This window comes from Colletotrichum karsti, assembly GCF_011947395.1.
Source record: "Colletotrichum karsti strain CkLH20 chromosome Unknown Scaffold32, whole genome shotgun sequence".
In the NCBI taxonomy this organism is placed as follows: domain Eukaryota; kingdom Fungi; phylum Ascomycota; class Sordariomycetes; order Glomerellales; family Glomerellaceae; genus Colletotrichum; species Colletotrichum karsti.
Window position 1 is genome coordinate 340,643 of NW_024065932.1, and position 21,157 is coordinate 361,799.

Sequence of the window (21,157 nt, forward strand, 5' to 3'; positions counted from 1 at the left end):
CTAAATGGAAACCACTATTGGACTTGTAAAACGGTTGCAAGATACGTGTGACTGAGGACCACAAGCCTAACTCTCATTCTAGTACGGCGTCCCACTGTCTCGGTCTCTTCCAGACCTCTTCTTTTTTGCCATGGCTGTGCTGTGTCCTTGCCGCCAACAGTCACGCCCAGGCCCGCCTGGAACAAGTCAACAACTACATGACAGTGCAGAAACACCCATCGGCCGGCCTTGATTTCAATCAGCTATGTTCCCTCACAGACAAACCTGATCAAGACTTACCAAACGCCACAGCAGAATCCTTGCTTGTCGATACAGCCTCCGCGCAGATGTGGCTGGTCCTGCTGGTTCTGGTCCACGCCTGAGGTCTGAGTCGTTGGTTGAGGCGGCGAGGAAGGTTGTGTGACGGATGGAGCTTGCGGCTCCTGCGCTTGGGTGGGTTGGATGTGTTCGCCGGCCATCGTATTTGTATCTGGCCACGTATTCGTGGGGTCTTGCGAGTTGGGAGGCTGTTGGAGGAACAGGATCTTTCTGTGTGTGGAACTTTTGTTTGTAAAATTAATATGTGACAGAAGTACTCAAGCCTGTATTGGATGGGATATTTGTAGATATAAGGACTTCGACACCGGTATGGTGAATGTGCGTAGGCTGATGGTGTCAGCGGTGAATACTTAACGCTGGGGCTGAGCAGGTCGGAATGTTTCGTGTAGACATTCACTCGCTGAGGGCATCGTTTCGGATGAGTGTTTAGGGCCTGGAAACTTTCTTGAACTGGCTAGGTGATACGAGTTAGTCAATTAGGATTTGATGTGTTCTTCTCAAAGGTCTCTGAGTTGTTTGTGGATGCAGCATCAGTAATCCGATAGCAATTCGCTGCGCAGTACAAGTTAGCAAACCCATTCGCTTTGTGACTCTATTCGAGATATGGCTATGCTCAGTAAGAAAGCAATCTCAATTGGTTCGTCGACAGATGATAAAACTCTGTGAAATACTAAATGGGAAATTGCGAGGAAAATGAGTACAGTCACAATAAAGACTCACCCAACCGGCGACCGTGAGATAGGCACCATAAACGTGTATTCGTTGGGTATGGCGAGATATTAATGACCAGGAAAATAAGGGTGGCTGCATTGTATTGCGCGGTATATTGCATTTGTTGGTGGTGAGATAGGTACAATGGGTATCGAAGCGCCGCGATGTGCTGCAAAAGCCAGGCCTCGTGCATGAGACCAATTGAGACCCTGGACCGCTCTCAACCTATCACAATACTCTAGATCATGCATGATGACCTGAGGCATCATCATGCTTATGCTGACGTTTCCCCTCACTCGCGGCTCCCCATGAGGTGCGAAGACCAACTCGCTGCTGAATCGCAAATTAGCTCAAGAGAGGGCATCGATTAACAGAATGTCAACCTCCAAGAGGAGTCGCTTGTGGGGGAAGTTGACCGGCAAAGACAAAGACGAAGGCCAGGGGTCAAATCGCCTTTCCCCTGGACGATCTCAGACTTCAGCTCGCCTCAGCCTCACGTCACTCACAACTCGAGGCTCCAGACCGACTTCAGTCTCAGGTTCGAGCCGACTGCCAGCGTCTGCCATCCCGAACGATCATGCTGAACCAGAGGCTGCTGGCGCTACGCAGTCTGAGGACCGGCCGAAAGAATCGGATCAGAAGCTATCAGAAACCCAGCTCAAGACTGCTGTTACTGCGCAGCCTCAGACCTCGCCGAAAGAGTCGGATCAGAAGCTGTCAGACCTATGGCTCAAGGCAGCCGATCTTCTGAGGGCTGACCCGGACCCTGAGAAGCGAAGTCTTATCGAACAGTACTGTATGATTTTGAAGGAGCAGCTGGGGTCGGCAGACGATGGCGAAACAGTTGAAAGCTCTTTTGGACTTCGACCAAGCCATGCTGCCAAGATCCTGACGACAAAGGCCGAGGAGCTGAAAGAAAGAAAGTTGACGCTTGGAGCCGGGAAGCAGGAAGTCAACATCGAGCCGTATTTCAACAACGTCGCTAAACACATCATCGCTGCCAAGGATCTGATCAACAGCGCCTCTAGTGCCGACTCCCACGCATCTGTGGCTTGTGCTGGCGTAGTGGTCATTCTTACCGTAGGTGTCTCGAGGCCTACGAAACTCCGTCTAGCAATACATGCTAATTCTCAAGCAGTTTCTGATCCGGCAGGTCGAACAGCGGGAACATCTGTTCAAAGGTCTCGAACTCATTTCGTCTCTCATTTGCAGATACCTGCTCGTGGAAAGCATCTATCGTCCGAGGTCTCGCGTGGCCAGTGTTCCTGAAGCTGCGGCCAAGGAACTTGAGAACGACCTCGAAAACAACTTGGTGAACCTCTACTCCAAGATCCTCGAATTTCAAGCCCGCGCACTATGCTATGTTCAGCGTGGAAGGGCGAACCAGTTCTTCCGAGACACTTTCAGGGGGGATGTATGGAAAACTCTCATCGCCGACATCAAGGACCTCGATAATCACTGCCGTGCTTTTGCAAATCTGGTCACGAATGATAGAATCCACGAGTTCCTAGATGAACAGAAAGAAAACAGGCTTCCAGAACAGGTTTCGAGAGGGCCCGACCCCGAGGAGACAGCTCGTATCCAAGAGCAACAGTCCGAATGTCTCCAACTACTCTACACATGTCCGTATCGGGACAGAAAAGACATCAACCCTGAGCGAGTCGATGGAACCTGCGAGTGGTTCGTCAAGCATGAATACTTCCAGGACTGGAAAGAATCGCCGGAGTCCAAGCTGCTTTGGGTATCCGCAGATCCAGGGTGCGGCAAGTCTGTTCTCGCCAGGTACTTGGTAGACAACGTGCTGGTAAGCGACGCGGCTCAAACGACCTCCTACTTCTTTTTCAAGGAGAACTTTGCGGATCAGAAGACTGCCGTGGCCGCCCTCTGCGCCCTTCTTCGTCAAATCTTCTTGCAGCAACCGCAACTTCTCAGCCCGTCAATCATCGCTCAATTTCGAAGCGATGGCAAAACGCTCACGGAGTCATTTCCGAGTCTCTTTGAGATGCTCATCAAGGTCTCGGCACAGAGTTCAACTCAGGTTGTCTGTTTGCTAGATGCGTTGGACGAGTGTGAGGAGGGGGACCGTCGAGAACTCACCGCCGCTCTCAGCAAGTTCTACAACAACTCCTCTGACCAGGAGCCTCCATTGAAGTTCATCCTGACTTCAAGGCCGTACATCCAGATCCAACGCGACTTTCGCCGACTGGAAAACAGCTGGCCTACCATTCACTTGAGAGGAGAAGACGACAAGCAAATTGCCAAGATTGCCAAAGAAATCAACATTTTCGCCAGAAGTCGGATCAACGATATTTCCGAGTCTCTCTCTTTGGAAGCATGGGAAACCAAATTTCGGAAACAGCAGATCATGAAGACTAAGCACCGCACTTATTTGTGGGTGAAGGTGGCCTTGGACGTCATCGAGAACATCCTCTCGTTCACAGAGGATAGCGTCAAAGACGCTCTCAGAACAATACCAGAGGGACTCGATAAGCTATATGAGAGCATTATCAACCGGAGTCATGACGTGGAAAAGGCTCGAAAGTTGCTTCACGTTGTTCTCTCTGCGGCGCGACCGTTGACTTTGCGGGAGATTTCTGTGGCACTGGCAATGTCCGAAAGCCATCAAGACTACTCCGAAATCAAGTTGGAACCCTATGAGCGACTCAAAGTGACACTGAGAGCTACATGTGGGCTGTTCGTTATTATCGTGGATGGCAAAATCTACTTTCTTCACCAGACTGCGAAAGAGTTCCTAGTCAACTCACGCAACGGTGAAGTAGGTACCGAGTACCCTTCAACTCCCGGCCATCAGCAGTCAGCAGTTTCGTTCCACTGGAAGCATGCATTTCGTCTGAAAGAGTCGCATGCAATATTCGCCAGAATATGTATGAACTATCTTGCGTTGAGATACATCGGTCACCGCAAGACTGAAGAAAAGTGGGAAGAACACATGAAACCCCATTATTCTTTCTTCCAATATGCAGCAAAGTACTGGCACGAGCACTTTCGAGAAGCCAATTTTGGTGTACAAGATGAAATCTCAAACCTGGCCTTGAAGCTTTGCCATTGGTGTTATGAAGAAGAAGGTCTTGAGTCTTGGTTTCTTACCTTTCTGTCGACAAGATACTTCTATAAGTCCTACTTGTGGAAGATAGTACTGGAGCCACCACGTCACCGTGCTTACTTGCCGAGCGATAAGTCAATATCCTACTGTAAACGGTACTACATCCCAAAGAAACTCACACCCCTCATCGTTGCTGCAGCTTGTGGCCTGGAGCCTGTGGTTCGAAGGATGATTGACCATGAACATTCGACTCAGTATGAACTGGACGGACGTGGAAGAACAGTACTATGGTGGGCTGCAATGGAAGGGCGAGCTGCTATTGTTCGCTTGCTTCTGTCTCAAAAGGGCGACGAGGAATTTTACGAATTATCTCTAAACGGTCTTCAAGACGGACAAACGCTGTTGATGATGAGCTCGATAGTAGGTCACGAATCTACAGTCCAGGCTATTCTCGAGGATACCAGGCTACGCCCGAACGTCGAGAATGAGTGGTCGGATGCGTTGCATTATGCTATTCGTTATCGCCACGAGTCGATTGCAAACATGTTACTGGACGACAGCCGCAGTCTTCCCAAAATGACAGAGCCACAGAAATGGAGGTTCCTTAAGGTCGCATTGGCCCAAAGATATTCTAATTTGACACAAGTTGCAGTCAGGGCTCTGAACCCGGGTTACACAGATTCAGATGGTAACACCGCCTTCATCTTGGCGATACACAATATCGGAAATGCACCGGGGGAATCAGTGCTGCCACAGGTGAAAGCCATCCAGGCAGTCGGAATGGTGGACCCATCTGCACCCGACAAACGCAATAGAACACCCGTATGGTGGGCAGCAAAAACCGACGGAGCCGACGATGTTCTAGAATACTTCCTGGTCAACCTGGATCTTGACCCTAATCTTCCCAGTAGACCAGGGTCTCCGAATTCTCCGCCGTGGTTGGCAGAAAGCACGACGCCGCTTCTCTGTTGCGCCGAAAGGGGCAACCCACGAAAGATGAAAGCTTTGCTTCATACTGGGAAGGTCGATATCAACGACGAGCCCTATGATATCTTGATGCGAGCTGTTAATGCAAACGGGAGAGGAAGCGACAAGTGCACAGGTACTGGCAGCTTTCAAGGCTCCATGTCTCCCGGTTGCGAAGCAGTTTCGATACTACTATCGCATGGTGCTGAACCCAACATGAAGCATCATCTTTTTGATGGGAATTTCGAAACACCGCTCATGCGGGCTTCGGGAAGAGGCCTGGATCGAGTTTGCAAGCTTTTGATCGATCATGGGGCAACAGTTGATGCTCAAGACGCCCTGGGCCTCAGTTCACTGATGAAATGTGCAGCACAAGGTTATGAATCAACGGTCAGGCTACTGATCAGCAATGGGGCTTCCGTTGATGTGCAAAACAGAAAGGGAAAAACAGCTTTGTACATTGCCGTGGAGAAAAAACACCCTGGTGCCGTCCAGGGCCTGTTAGATGCCGGAGCAGACCGCAACGCTCGTAACCGACAGGGCAAGACACCTCTTGATTTGGCCTATTCATTTATACCGGAGCTTAAGAGGACGAACTTCACACAAGAGCCCTGGTTGAGATTCAAAGTGCGACCAGAGGATAAATTGGACGAACAGCTCAGAATCCTGCATTTGTTCGATTTGTCCGTAAAGTCTACTTTACATCAAACTGATGGCGGTGGCACAGTAGATCCTGATGGTGTCGAAACGCTAAGCTTTTGTTCCTCTTCATCCGATCCGGATTTCGAAATTTCATCTTCCGATGATTCGGATAGCGCCTGAAGGTCAATCCTAGAGATCAGTCTCGAACAACACCGGGGATGGATTTTGATTGGCACGTTAAGTATGACTGCAATTGGGAAAGCAGTTGGAAATTGACAAGGGATAGGCTGGTGTAGCCGGTGACGCAACTTACCTACATGTTTTTGTTGGAGATGTACATGTAGAATGCACGAATACGACCACAGCAGACTTCCGTATTGCAACATTTCCCTCATCCTTCTTAGATATTTACGCTATGAGAATTCGGCAGGGGCTTTGTTGTATTTGCTTACAAATAACTATATTATTATGCTACCTAGTGGACGCCTGCGTAGGAAGGTGGATTTGACATTAACAATTCAAGCATCCAGATCATCAACAAGGTTAACATGCCGCACAACATGACGCAACAGCCCTTCTTGTTTGAGTCTATCCAGGACCTTGGTATCTCGTAGTAGACATGCTCTATATTATGTTAAAAAAAGAAACCTTTATTTTGACAAGTTAGTAGGCAGCTAATGGCGTTTCCCAACCAGAACAAAAACAATTATCCGAAAATGACGATCAGAGACATGATGTCAGGGGGATTGACGCCAAGTCCTCGCTAAACCTTGTAACTGGATATGCCAAGACGCTTGAGAGCCGAACAGCCGGGTGCACTGCATTTTGAGGCTTCCCACTTGGCAGCTGAATGGACACAAGTTCCCTGCAACATCCACATCTCCATCATCCTCCGAGAAAACACAGCCACGCCGACACCGAAAACACGGCGTTTGAGGCCCCGACGACCGGCGTGAACGGTCGCGGGATCGAGAGACCGATAGCAAACATGGATCTCCGCCTCGTCCTGTGACCGGAGGCATCAAAGGAGGCAAACGAACACGGACAGACCGAAGACACGTGCCTGATCAATGTCGTAACGCCGAGTCTCACCGGTTGCCCTTGATGGGACCGGTCCCGGCCCCCACAGGAAACCCCAGACCGTAAGGCTTTGGTCCCCAGAGTCGCACACAATCGGACCACTCACATCTTCACGGCGTGCCGAGAACCCTTTGAACTTCTCTCGGCACGCGGTCAGATTCGCCAAGATGCAATGACGCGGCCTTGATATCCGTCTTGGTGCTCCCTCAGCCTGCGGCTCTGGGAAACCTGGCCAGTGACCACAACATATTACCAAATATGTTCCCCCCCGGCTCTGGGGTAGGACGTTCCGCACTAGACTGTCTGCCTTTTCTGATCGTCAATTCTTGCCAGTTTTGACTTTCACTGACTCCCCACGGCCGGTTCAAAATTCCTGGGCTCAGAGTACGATGGCCGACGACATCACCGCTGTACCACGCCAGCAGGACTCCGGCCCAGCTGGATCAAGCTCGTACGACGACCATCTCAACCATAAACTCGCGGAAACGGAACAGAAGCTCGATTTGCGCGACGATTCCAACATCCAGAACAACAAGTTTGCGTTTACTCCGACGCAGCTGCACAAGCTGGTCACTGCGAGAAGCCTATCAGCATTACGGGCCTTCGGAGGCCTTCCAGGATTGGCAATCGGTCTGCGGACAGACACCTCTGCTGGACTGAGCGTCGACGAGACATCACTCGATGGTACAATCTCTTTCAACGAGGCGGTAGCGGCCGGCGAAGCTCATCGGTCTGCTGAGATCACACCGCTGCCGCCCACATCGACACACGAACACGGATTCAAAATCGACCTCGACCTCGGCCAACATGAAGCCCAAGGCTTCACCGACCGCAAGCGCATCTTCGGCGAAAATCGACTTCCCAGACGCAAACAGAAGTCCTTCTTGAGACTGGCATGGATCGCATTCAACGACAAGCTCATGTTCCTCCTCACTCTCTCGGCCACCATCTCATTAGCCCTCGGCATTTACGAAACAGTTGATGCACCTCCAGGCGAGCCTAACATCCAATGGGTCGATGGTGTGACCGTGGTCGTCGCAATTCTGGTTATCGTCTTTGCGAGCGCTGCCACCGACTGGCAAAAGAACCACAGGTTCGCGAAGCTCAACGAGAGAAAGGAACAAAGAGACGTCAAGGTCATTCGGTCGGGCAAGACCCAGAACATATCGGTATATGAGGTGCTGGTGGGAGACATCATGCACATCGAGACTGGCGACGTCGTTGCTGTCGATGGTGTGCTGGTCCGCGGTTCTGGTATACAAGTCGACGAGTCTACGATCTCTGGCGAGTCTGGACTGGTGCACAAGAGTGTTCCCAGCGATAGTGATGTCCGCAACAAGACGGTTCACCGTTCTTCAGCGACTGATCCCTTCATCCTCAGTGGCACCACAGTCTCCGGCGGCGTTGGTGAGTACCTGGTCACCTCCGTGGGAACCAACTCGACGTATGGCAGGACTCTGATGTCTCTGCGGGAGGATGTGGAGGAGACTCCGCTCCAGCAGAAGTTGGGTAAGCTGGCCAAGCAACTCATCACCTTTGGCGCCATTGCTGGCATCATCTTCTTTCTCATCTTGTTCATCCGCTTTCTGGTCGGACTGTCTAACATGACTGCGAGTCCCTCCGAGAAGGCCGAGACCTTCTTCAAGCTGCTCATCCTCGCCGTCACAGTGGTCGTGATTACCGTGCCGGAAGGTCTTGCTCTCGCAGTGACGCTTGCTCTTGCCTTTGCCACCACTAGAATGTTGAAGGATAAGAACCTCGTTCGCCTCATTCGTTCCTGTGAGATTATGGGCAACGCCACGTGTATCTGCTCCGACAAGACGGGGACGTTGACTCAGAACAGTATGACGGTTGTAGCAGGTCGCATTGGTATCTCTGATCGCTTTGGAGACGCGCCTAAAGCTGCAACGCCAGTTGAGGATGCGGACAAGGGCACCATCAGCGATTCCGGAGCGAGTGACGATAACCCCAGAGGACTACTCGAGTCGCTTGCCGAGGACGTCAGAATACTGATGAAGAACAGCGTGTCCATAAACTCAACCGCCTTCGAGAGCGATGACCCTAAAGGCCCAGAATTCGTGGGAACAAGTACCGAGACGGCGTTGCTGAGGTTCGGACGCGAGTTTCTTGCTCTGGGACCTCTCAACGAAGAGCGAGACAACAACCCGACCGTTGAAATGCTGCCCTTCGACGCATCCCGCAAGTGGATGGCTGTCATCACCAAGCTCTCCGAAAACAAGTACAGGCTACTCGTCAAAGGTGCCGCCGAGGTGGTCTTCGACCAATGCTCCAGCATCATCAAGGATCCCAAAACAGGACTCGCAGTCCACGCGATGAAGACCGAAACCCAAGAAGATATCCGATCAACAATCCGACACTATGCAGGACAGATGCTTCGGCCGATAGTCATCGCCTATAAGGATATCGATGCCTCCGAGGCGTTCGAGAACCCCGACGACCCCGACTCCGTCAAGTTTGAGAAGAACTTTAGGGATATGACTTTCATCGGCGTCTTCGGCATCCGCGATCCCTTGCGGCCGGAAGTCCTCGATTCTGTACGCCAGTGCCAGGAGGCCGGTGTCTTCGTGCGCATGGTCACAGGTGATAACTTCCTCACCGCGAAAGCTATTGCCAAGGAATGCGGAATCTACGGCGCCGGAGGCCTCGCGATGGATGGACCGACCTTCCGGAAGCTCACGCCCGCTCAACTGGATCTGGTTATCCCTCGACTTCAGGTTCTTGCAAGGTCTAGCCCAGAAGACAAGTTGCTTCTCGTCACTCATCTGAAGGGCATGGGAGAGACTGTAGCAGTCACCGGCGACGGCACCAACGACGCGCTGGCTCTCAAGGCCGCAGACGTGGGTTTCGCTATGGGTATTCAAGGAACGGAGGTTTCGAAAGAGGCTGCGTCTATCATTCTCCTAGACGATAACTTCGCCTCAATCGTCAAAGCCTTGGTCTGGGGCCGAACTGTCAACATCGCAGTTAAGAAGTTCTTACAAGTGAGTAGTGACAGTGTCCACCAAGGGTAGAACCTTTTTGCTAACTGAAGTCACAGTTTCAATTCACCATTAACATCACGGCTGGAACCTTGACAGTGGTCTCGGAGTTGGTCGGCGACTCAATCTTCACGATCGTTCAGCTTCTCTGGATCAACCTCATCATGGATATCTTCGCCTCGCTCGGCTTAGCCACGGACTACCCGTCTCACGATTTCGTACGACAGAGACCAGAGCCGCGCAACGCGCCCATCGTCACCATCACTATGTGGAAGATGATTCTCTGTCAAGCAGTCTATCAGTTGGCCGTCATGTTCACATTGCATTACGCCGGCGATGCCCTGTGGAACGACGATACGAAGTCTCTTCAGACGATGATCTTCAACGTCTACGTGTTCATGCAATTCTTCAACCAACACAATTGCCGTCGCGTAGACAACAGACTCAACATTTGGTATCAGGGTGTTCTGCGCAACCCGTGGTTCATCGGAGTCCAGTGTGCCACTCTCGCGGGCCAAATGATCATCATCTGGAAGGGCGGCCAGGCCTTTGACACGCGTCCCCTCAACGGTCCCCAGTGGGGATGGTCGATGCTATTTGGTGTTCTCGTCATTCCTCTCGGTGCCCTCATCAGACAGATTCCCGACGAGTGGGTGTATGCCTTCTTCCAGGCGATCAAGAGAGCTGCCGGACGTACCGTCCTCGGACTCTCCAAGCTTCTGCCCTCCAAATGGCGCAAGAAGGCAGAGGAGGAAGTGGAGGACATGGGCGCAGCCCAGAGCTGGGTGCTGCAGACAGGTGCCGCGCTGCTGCGCCCGATGAACTACGAATGGGGAAGCACGACGCCGCCCCCGGGTTCTCGCCTCGCGGGACGCGTATCCAGCATTCCGGCCGCGCAGCGAGAGGCTCTCGCCCGAGCCGCGAAGGCCGGTACCGGGGACAACGAGATCGATGTGCCGCAGCTTATCGAAAACACGAGGTACGCCAAGGTCGGACTGTCATATGGTCTGGAGGTTCATCCAGAGACATCGAAGGATGACCCTATCCTTCTCACGTCGATCGGGGTAGACGGCAAGAAGTGCCCTCCGAGTCAGGACCCTGAGATCCTACGCTATTTGCAACGGCCTTCTTCGTCCTGAAAGAATACGAAAACGAGAGGACCTGTGCCACGAGGCGTTGGTAGGCTGTTTGAAATTTTGCAAGAGATGCGCTCGCGCGTAGATGACTTAGATAATGCCATGTAACAACAGTATGTCGGTAACCAGACCGACTTATGTCATAATGTTTACAAAGTCATGTTAGTTACGTTCAATGTGAACACCATTTGGTCTTCGGCTATTCGGATCCCTTTAGATATTGATATTACCACAGTCCTCTTTCAGATACGGGTTACTATGGGCCGTTGACTTCTGCCGGTCTATCGGCTGAATCGGCTGGTCAAATGCCAAGATCTACCAAGGAACGTCTAGGTTTGGTCACCACTCAAAATCTGCATTGCTGATCCTGTGTTCTGTTCCTTTATAGTAACCTCATGTAAGAAACACCGCTCAATCGTGGCGATAGAAGTGCCGAGGAAGCTAGGCCGGACCTAACTGTCCGCGGATGGTGAGCAAATAATAACGAAGGACCGATATGAGATTGCGGAGCGTCCGGTCTCTTTCTCGCAACACACAACTGAGCGCTAGAATTCGACTTAGAGTGGCGATAAGACCTGGTAGGGAGATATGCCAACTGATGTAGATGTAGGATGTCATATAAAGAGACCAACATTCGGTGTATCCTCTCTGTGTCTTTGGAGTGATCAGGTATTGCAATAGCCCAGGTCATCCTTGCGACTTACACACGACCTGCTTGACCATGAAGCTGATCTCCTTCTCGTCCATCGCGGCACTCTCTGCGCAAAGTGCAGCCGCCCATTCCATCTTCCAACAACTCTGGGTTGATGGAGTCGATATGATAAGATCACCCTAACTTCCTGTTCAGACTGCGTTCCGTTGAGCTGACAGTCTTTCACGGCTCGCAGTGCGCCAGACTTCCTCCAAGTAACTCGCCCGTAACCAATGTCGGTGGCTCCGATATCCGGTGCAACGTCGGCGGAGCCAACGGCGTCGGTGCCAAGTGTCCCGTCAAGGCCGGCGGCACAGTCACCGTCGAGATGCACGCGGTATTGTCCCAGCCAACTTCACACACAACACGCTCGCGAATAACTGACGCATCCTCTTATACAGCAACCCGGCGACCGAAACTGCAAGAACGAAGCCATCGGCGGCTCCCACTACGGCCCCGTGATCGTCTACCTCAGCAAGGTCGACAACGCCGCCTCGGCCGATGGCTCCGCCGGCTGGTTCAAGATCTTCGAGAACGGCTGGTCCGCCAAGGCCGGCGCGGGATCCGGTGACGACGACAACTGGGGCGTCAAGGACCTCAACGCCTGCTGCGGCAAGATGGACGTCCCCATCAGCAAGGACCTCGCCGACGGCGACTACCTCCTGCGGGCCGAGGCCATCGCCCTGCACACCGCGGGCTCGTCCGGCGGCGCGCAGTTTTACATGACTTGCTATCAGATATCGATACAGGGAGGGACGGGCACGGCGAAGCCTTTGACGTCTTCTTTCCCGGGGCTGTATAAGGCGAGCGATCCGGGGATCTTGGTGAATATCCATAGTAAGCTGTCGGGCTATGTTGTCCCTGGAGGTGCGGTTGCATCTATTGGAACGACGAAGACGGCTGGACAAGGTTGCAGCGGTGGGTGTGCTTCAACTTGTGATGCTAGCAAGGGGCCTGTTGGGACGGCGATTCCGGTGACTGGTGGTGGTGGTGGTAGTGGTGGTGGCACATCGCCCGGAACAGGCAGCCCGCCATCTTGCACCGTTCCGAAGTACCAGCAATGTGGTGGACAGGGTTGGACCGGATGCACTTCCTGTGCGGTAAGTCTTCTGTTGCGGTTGATGTATCGAGATCTTGGCTGACTTCTATTGTGTTAGTCCGGCTCAACCTGTCAAGGAGTGTCGGCACCTTACTACTATCAATGCGCCTAAGGAAGTGGGAGCGAACTCAAGCGGAAACATGAGCAGCGACTGGAAACTATGTAGCAATGTTCGTTTCGCAAAGTACTTGCAGGAATTAGAATTAAATGAGCCGGAGGCCACTGTGAACTGATGTCCAACACCCGTCGACTGCCAACGTTCATACATCGGAAACCAACATCCAATCACTGGAGTAGCGCTGAAAAAGGTGCCAGGGTCCGGAATCGTATTGAATACGACAACTGGCATATGCTGGTCTCAGTAGTGCGCGCATACGCAAGAGACCACCAATAGTGGGCGTATTGACGACGTCTCCTGCGTGATAGTCTTAACCCTCAGACTGGATCAGCTCTTCAAAGGTTCATCTTCTTCTCTGCTGCCCACCAAAGATTGCCCATACTAGATTGAAAAGTTGAAACATCCCTGGCAGTTCTCCACGCCCAAAGACAGCGGGTTGTGCGGGGAAACCCTCTGGAGTTTGGCGAGAATTGACGACTGGGGTCGGTGCGACTTCGGGGTTTACCAAGCCAATAATTCCTTAACATCTCACATCTTCGGGAGTGGCTTGACGAGTTATTTGAAGGGAGAATCAGACAACGTCCCCACGGCAACCTCAACTTCTGCTTTCCTGCTTCTGGTAGATAACAAAGCATCTTGCAATTTATCACCGCGCAGACTATCCAGCAACGCTATCATGGGCAAACGCGTCGTCTTCACAGGAGGCTCGGGCGTCGCCGGACGCTGGGTGATCCAGGAGTTGCTGCGCTATGGGCATGAAGTCATCAATCTCGACATCGTGCCCCTCGACAACCCCGCCGTCCACACGATGAAGTGCGACGTGAGCGACGCCGGTCAGGTCTACAGCGCTCTTCACACTCAGTTCCGTCTCAGCGAGCCGCTTGAGAAATCTTCGATCCCGGACGCGGTGATCCACTTTGCCGGTTATGCCCGGCCGCTGCTCGCCCCCGACAGCGAGGTCTTCAAGACCAACGTCAACAGCATCCACAACGTCGTCGAGGCGGCGTGCAAGCTGGGAGTGAAGAAGATCATCCTGGCGAGCAGCGTCTGCGTCTACGGCGTCACTTTTGCAGAAGGGCGTCGGTCCTTCACGTCGTTCCCCGTTGACGAGACCGTCGACTGCAACCCGACGGACCCGTACGCACTGTCGAAGCTCGTCGGAGAGACGGTGGCCAGGAGCTTTGCGAGCCGCTTCGGTGTCGACATCTACTGCCTCCGCATCGGCGCAGTCATCGAGCCCGAGAAGTACGCCGAGTGCTTCTCCGGCTACCTCAACCAACCGGAGTCCTGGGACGTCCACGGATGGTCTTACACGGACGCCAGAGACCTCGGTCAGATGTGTCATCTGGGTCTCAAGAGAGATGGGCTGGGCTGGCAGGTCTTCAATGCCACCAACGATGAGATGACGAACACCGAGACAACAGAGGAGTTCCTGAGCCGAGTGAGCCCAACAACCCCATTCACCCGGGCTATGGGAGAGCATGAGGCTCCCATGTCGAACAGGAAGATCAAGTTGATGCTCGGATTCAAAGAAGAACACCCATGGCAGAGATACATCCCGATCACCAAGAAGACGGTCTAACATGGGTAACACCAATGGGAAAGGACTCTATCGTTGAGGGTCAGCTACGGATAGACCACCCACCTCCGTAAGATGGCGTAGAAATACTCCACTGAACGTTGTGTTGTTTCTTATTTAAATGTACGTATTTACAAGAACAGTGAAACATGAAGTTGAATCCTTGGCGATAAACCTATAAGACTTCCTAGGATATCAAAGAAAGAGACCGTACAAGTCATACTATAGTGACAGTCTCCTCTCGCGGATCCGACACCATCTTGCCCGCCTTTCCAAGATCTAAGAAGCTATCACTCCCGTTGCCACGAGGCTCTACGATGCCATATCTCTCGTATTCGTCTGTCGCCTTACCTGTTGTTGGTACCAGCATGAGCATCACCAGCCACGCCTGACTTTCAGACCGTTGACGCTGTATGGTACTCTTCTGTTTGGATTGAAGCATCGGTAGCAGACGAATATCGTTCCTCTGGCGGTCGTCTCCGTCCAAGAATCGCTCGTCGGGCAAGACGGCAAATGAACCTTTACCCCACGGCTGTATCTTGGAGAGAAGCCCGATGCTGAGTTCGGGCCAGATTCGGCCGCCATACTCGACGTAGCGAAGTCGCGCTTTATACGTCGTGCCTCTGATCCTGAGATAGGCGCCTGGGAGAATCTCACCCAACGGGTCCAGCTTCGGCGTGACGTGGACTGTCTCGACGACGGCGAGGACGTCGTGCGGAGTGCCGTGTAAGCGATAGTTGACAGTCACGGGGCAGTTTACGGACGCCCAAGACCACGACGGGGATTGGTACGGCTCGTCCTTTCCGGGCCGGACGCGGCTGCCTCCCCTGCCCATGATTGTCGGTGTTTTCCAGAGCAGTCCGTAGAGGATGTCATGGCGCCATAGACCAGCGACATAGTCATTCTCAGACGCTCCCATGCATTGGGCCATCTCTCGCGCAACACCTGACAGAGCAATCAACTTGTCCCGAGTCTTTGTCAACCCGCCACAAGAGTACCTCGCTACAAGGGCGTACCAGAGATTCTGAGCATTGAATTGGGGATCATTGAGGCGTGGCTGTGCCGCTTCGGACAGGTTCAACTTGTCCGCCGTGATCCGGCCAAGGAACGCTTTGGTCCTGGTCGCCCTTTGGAACAACTCGACGGGGTCGGCTTTGGGATAGGTCTCAGAGCAGACCGTTTCGTTGCACTCCCAGAAGATCTGACGGCTTGTGAAATGAAGGATCCGAGGCGATAAGTGTCGCTCTTGCATTACCCAGGCTCTTTGGTTCAGCGGCGCGTCGAGCACGTTGTCGCTGAACTGGTTCAGTGGGACTACGTGGTAGTCTGTGAGCTCTGCGTCCCCTTTTCTGGCGGCGTTGACCAAGTCTCCCATTACTCCATCTCGCCGAGTCTGCTTGTCCAGGTCGCAGCTTGCGGTGACGATGTTTGGCAAGACGAAAGCCGGATCTCTCGTGCGGAAGAACCCCTCTTTCAGCCCCTGTTCACCATCGACTACAGAAGATGCTGCTATGTTGACAACAGCGTACTTGTATACTTCTCCCATCCGGGCTGCTTCTCGCTGCCAATCCTGGCCTCCATCCCCGCTCTGGAGTATGCAGAGGGAATCGATCCAGACATGTTCGATACTGAGATGCCTGCAGACAGTTATGGCGTCTCGAAAGGCCGTGGAAAACCTGTCGTCGTTCTGCTCGATACCAGAGTGCCATTGCTGGATGTTGCTTGTTGTCAATTGTAAGATGCTGTCGGAATTCAACGGCCACCGGTGGCTCAAGGTAGCGTACTGAAAATCGCTTTCTATCCCAGTGGTGGTATATAGCCGAATGCCCTGAGGGAGAATCTGGATGACCCGTGTGGGAAGGAAGCGTTTTTGGGAATTACCTGGCGGCGAAGAGGCTACTTGGCACAAGGGATGGTGCAGCAAGCATTCTGTCAACCAACCTTTGGCGATGTTCAGAGCCGACGCACCAGAAGTTGCGCTTGCGATTTGGCGAGAACTCTCGTCGCCGCAAATGTCAGCCGACTTGGTTACTGGGACGAGGAGAAGCGTGCATACGACCCCCTGATCGGTTTCAGCCAGCATCGGCTTGCTGTAGCGCCGGTCCCGGAACATGTTCAGCATCAATGAGAGCCGATATGTTCCCGGCGTGTAGGCCTCGTTCAGAGACGCAGTATAGGACGCCCTATCATCGCTGAAGAGGGAGGCAATCTTCTTCCATGCCTGGAGTGAGGACGGGTCATCAGAAGGTAGCTTTTTGGCCAAGGCCTGACATATGCCGCAAGACGCAGCAGTTGATTTCAACCCCGAGATTGACCGTTCGAATCGGTGGTGTTCGAATAGTTGTTCTCTGCCATCCTTGTTGATCTTATATCTCGGGCGCAGGAACTTGCAACACTCAGCGCACACCATATTCGAAGTGTGCCAGCATTTGATGATTTGATGTAAGGCTGCAGGCTTGAGGTTGTCTGTTGGATGTTCGTTAATTCTTGTCAGCAAATACCCAAGAGCGGGGCTCAGCCAACCGCAACATCGCTTGGAAGTCTGTTCATGTGTTTCTAATCGATATGTGAATACATGCATATACTACAATGCTTAATCTGACGTTGTAAGTGCATGCTCATTAAGAGAAGGAAATTCACTCCAAAAGTAAGCAACAACTCAAAGGTAAGCATTTAAGGGAGGTAACTACACCTAAACGAGGGAGTAAGCAGCCCCCCAATTTCATCTAAAATACTACTCTGAAGCCTCGCAGGTACGGGCACGACACAGCCCATTCACTGAGAGCTTGAGGACGATCAAATAAATACGGTCTCACATAGCCGTGGGTAAGAGAATGCCAGGCCAGGCTCCGTGCTTCGGCATCGCAATTCCGCAAGTCCCGGACTGTTCCCCGGGTTGGTGCGGGGTTCTCCCCAACACACGTCTACACAGCTCGCTCCACTACACCGCGTCAACAAATAGCATCTGTTGTATTGCGATTAGTCGTCAGTTATCCGGCCAGAAGCTCCATTAAAATTCCAGGTTTCTCCTCACGAACCGGTATTCAATGCCCTTTAATTGGGGGCGCAGGGGCATCGTGAGAAGCTCGGTTGGTCTAGAACCCCGCACTACTTGCGACTGACGTCTGTTGGTGGTGGGGGAGACGGTAGGCCCATGAAACTGTTCGTATTTCAAAACATCGCCGGACCCGATATCTCTCCGCACTTTTCAAATCCGTATTGATCTCTTTGTTGTTTTATCAGATTTTGAATCGACTTCGAGAAGATGACTTCAGATTTCAGAGCCGTTCACCCCGCTGCGGGTGAGGAACAGGGTCCTCATGAGCCTCGATACGTCGACTTCCCCATTGCACCAGACGACGCGAAATGGGAGGATGGGCAGCCGGTTCTCAACAAATATTCCACCTTTCTCACAAGAGAACATGACTTTCCAGGAGCAAAGGTAACCGCTTGCAATGATTGGTCTTCGTTACAATGGCTATGTGTGCTGACAGTCATCACAGGCCATGCTGTATGCAGCGGGAGTCCCCAATGAGGAGATGATGCAGAGGAGTCCACAAGTTGGTGTTGCTTCTGTGTGGTGGGAGGGCAATCCATGCAAGTAAGTTCGGCCTTTGAATGTGCATACTTCTGCTTCATGAGCTAACATTGTTGCAGTATGCATCGTGAGTAACGCCCTCGTGGTTCAAGATTCAGAAAGGGCCAAGTGACCATAGGACCATATGTACTGATAGAGCCGCCATAGTTCTCGATCTGGGAAAGACAGTTAAGGCAGCCATTCAGAAGAAGGGGTACATCGCCTGGCAGTACAGCACACTGGGTGTATCCGATGGTATTGCTCAGGGAAATGAGGGTAAGTTCAAGCACCTGCCATGCCACCATAAAACCAATCCATCAGTTCGGGCAGGGATTTGGTATACTGAATTTCTACACCAGGCATGCGCTTCTCCCTCCAATCTCGTGAGCTTATCGCGGACAACATTGAGACCATCACTTGCGCGCAAGCTCACGACGCGACCGTCGCCATCCCAGGATGCGACAAGAATATGCCTGGCTGTGTGATGGCAGTAGCCAGGCATAACCGCCCCTCAGTGATTGTCTACGGTGGCACCGTTAAGGGCGGCTACTGCGAAGTCCTGAAAAAGCCCATCGACATCGTCACCTGTTACGAAGCCCAAGGAGCTTACTTGTTCGGAACTCTGGGGTCCTGGACGGATGACAAGTCCGTGACTCCAGAGCAGATCCTCTCCTCGATAGAGAAGGGCGCTGTGCCGGGACCTGGCGCTTGCGGTGGCATGTACACCGCGAACAGTCTGGCTACCATCATTGAGACTCTCGGTCTGTCCGTTACGGGTTCGTCGAGTACACCGGCTTCGTCGCCGACTAAGATGAGGGAAGCGGAGAAGGTTGCCGATGCCATCGAGGTCTGCTTGCGTCGGAACATTCGTCCCAGGGACATCCTCACCAAGGAGTCCTTCGAGAACGCGCTCGTCACCACCATGGCCCTCGGAGGCTCTACCAACTCTGTTCTGCACACTCTTGCCATGGCTAGAGCAGCGCAGGTCCCTCTCGACTTGGAAGACTTCCAGCGCGTTTCCCGGAAGACTCCGTTCATCGCGAATCTGAAGCCTAGCGGAAAGTACGTTATCGAGGATCTCTTCCACATTGGTGGAGTTCCCTCAGTAACGAAGCTTCTTATCGCAGGAGGTCTGTTGAACGGAAAGACGCTCACGGTTACTGGCAAGACCCTCGAGGAGAACGTGGCTTCCTGGCCGTCTCTGCCCGCTGAACAAGACATCATCAGGCCTCTATCAAACCCCATCAAGCCAGCTGGACATCTCGTCGTTCTGCACGGCAACATCGCGCCAGGCGGAGCAGTGGCCAAGATCACGGGTAAGGAGGGCCTTCGATTTCAAGGAGAGGCGCGCGTCTTCAACAAAGAATCCGAGTTAGTTCAAGAGCTGAATGCCGGCAACATCCCGAGAGACAGGAACATCGTCCTGGTTGTCCGGTACGAAGGCCCCAAAGGCGGACCTGGCATGCCGGAGCAACTGAAGGCATCAGCAACTCTCATCGGAGCCAACCTCAAGAACGTCGCACTAATCACTGACGGTCGGTACTCCGGAGCTAGTCACGGTTTCATTGTGGGCCACATCGTTCCCGAAGCCGCGGTAGGAGGACCCATCGCTGTCATTAACGATGGCGACGTCATCACCATCGACGCGGAGTCGTGTACTATCAGCATGAATCTGAGCGATGAGGAGATCAAGCAGAGGCTGGTTGGATGGAAACCGCCCAAGCCTCCTGTGACGAGGGGTACTCTGGCCAAGTATGCTCACTTGGTTGCGAGTGCATCAGATGGTGCTGTCACCGATTTGTTTTGATGTAGGATCAGATGTACTAGGCAAGCATGCTACGTTGTTTCAAATATCATCGTATTTACGGTATTCAACTTACGTCTTCCCCCATCTTGTTTTTGTCTCTTACAACAGTGCCACCTTTTCGGAATTCTGCAAGACCGTGACGGATCAGATGATAGGCGGATAACTGCCGCATTCCCGTTTGATGATTCCGGACTTCTCCCCGAACACACCCCACGTAAGACCCCCACGGAAGATGGGGAATATTGCCGTAGAACCACCACAAAACGCCCGTGATCGGAGGAAATCCAATACATTCTTGTCACAGCAAGACTTTAGCGTTGAAATTCAGCCATTGGCGGCGTTTTAATTTGTCACCGGGCGCCGTGGCCGGAGCTGGAGGGGGATTATCTCCAACTTCGGCCCGGAACGCGGGGATTGTGGAGTCGTGGGGAAGCCGTTCATCGCGGGGATCCCGCGTTGAAGCCGGGTCAAGATGAACCGAGTGAAATTTGAAGATATCCACAAGTCAGTTAATTAATTTCATCCTTCGCTTCACCATTCTTATTTTTGGTGACCTCGGAGATACATGTCTAGAACACGTACTGGATGTTTCTAAGGCGCCCCGGATAATCACAATCTTGCTCAATCAACTTTCTGTTGATTATAAGATTTTCTTGATATCAGGTATTACTTAAGTCCGCTCTCATGATTTTACATGGTTTTCGTTCAACATGTTTGGGGTTGTTGTCTGTCAACGATGTTGAGCTGCAGACGATGTCGTTGACTTCCGCTGCCATCTGGTGCCAGCTGGGAACTCTGGGGAAATCATCCAATGCTAGCCGACTCCTTCCTGCCAGCGAAAACCGTGCACCTTCATCTTGACTTCATCTCATCAACCTCATCGATCGACCTATCCAGTCAACGCCATCATTCAGGAGAAGACGAATTATTTTTCGCTTACTCAACCGCACATCTGAAGTTAAACGATGCCTTGATACGATCACCTGGCCCCAGTGTGCCCAGAGTAGTCGCCCGAATCGAGCGACGCGTCGAGTCAGCCAGCATGTCGACCCAACCCCGTCGGTATATGAGCAAGCGGCAACGACCATGCGACTTCTGCCGATCGCGGAAAACTGCATGTCGCATTGATCGGGAGCCACCATGTCGTCTCTGCGTCTTGCATGGCCGCGACTGTACGTTCGTTGAGGCCGCAGCACCGCGTAAGAGGACCGCTCCCGCAGATGGAGCTGACGTGCACCAAGACACGACTAGTCCAAGGTTGATGTTCGAAGATAACATGCCTACCGGGAGTCCGGGCCATCCAATGGAACAACCCGAGCGAGATGAACGGCCCGAAGACGCGACCATGAACTTTGGCGACAACTTCAACT

The 21,157-nt window shown here is 52.7% G+C and overlaps 5 protein-coding genes across 5 annotated transcripts; 4 read left to right on the forward strand and 1 right to left on the reverse strand.

Moving 5' to 3' along the window:
* Positions 1–1,404: 1,404 nt before the first annotated feature.
* CkaCkLH20_09174 (ankyrin repeat protein) lies at positions 1,405–6,315 on the forward strand (the record flags this gene model as incomplete). Its single annotated transcript, XM_038891889.1, has 3 exons — positions 1,405–2,109; positions 2,168–3,805; positions 6,232–6,315. 3 exons carry the CDS (start codon positions 1,405–1,407, stop codon positions 6,313–6,315), a joined length of 2,427 nt encoding a protein of 808 aa, XP_038742822.1.
* Positions 6,316–7,170: 855 nt separating this feature from the next.
* On the forward strand, positions 7,171–12,818 carry CkaCkLH20_09175 (p-type calcium ATPase; the record flags this gene model as incomplete). The annotated part of the gene is made up of 5 exons (XM_038891890.1): positions 7,171–9,783; positions 9,840–10,759; positions 11,764–11,944; positions 12,009–12,707; positions 12,765–12,818. 5 exons carry the CDS (start codon positions 7,171–7,173, stop codon positions 12,816–12,818), a joined length of 4,467 nt encoding a protein of 1,488 aa, XP_038742823.1.
* Positions 12,819–13,500: 682 nt separating this feature from the next.
* CkaCkLH20_09176 (NAD dependent epimerase/dehydratase) lies at positions 13,501–14,406 on the forward strand (the record flags this gene model as incomplete). The annotated part of the gene is made up of 1 exon (XM_038891891.1): positions 13,501–14,406. The coding sequence occupies one exon, from the start codon at positions 13,501–13,503 to the stop codon at positions 14,404–14,406; it is 906 nt and encodes a 301-aa protein (XP_038742824.1).
* Positions 14,407–14,620: 214 nt separating this feature from the next.
* CkaCkLH20_09177 (uncharacterized protein) lies at positions 14,621–16,135 on the reverse strand (the record flags this gene model as incomplete). Its single annotated transcript, XM_038891892.1, has 1 exon — positions 14,621–16,135. One exon carries the CDS (start codon positions 16,133–16,135, stop codon positions 14,621–14,623), a length of 1,515 nt encoding a protein of 504 aa, XP_038742825.1.
* Positions 16,136–17,668: 1,533 nt separating this feature from the next.
* Positions 17,669–19,787, forward strand: CkaCkLH20_09178 (dihydroxy-acid dehydratase; the record flags this gene model as incomplete). Its single annotated transcript, XM_038891893.1, has 5 exons — positions 17,669–17,845; positions 17,907–18,004; positions 18,061–18,068; positions 18,149–18,256; positions 18,340–19,787. The coding sequence occupies 5 exons, from the start codon at positions 17,669–17,671 to the stop codon at positions 19,785–19,787; spliced, it is 1,839 nt and encodes a 612-aa protein (XP_038742826.1).
* Between the last annotated feature and the right edge of the window lie 1,370 nt (positions 19,788–21,157).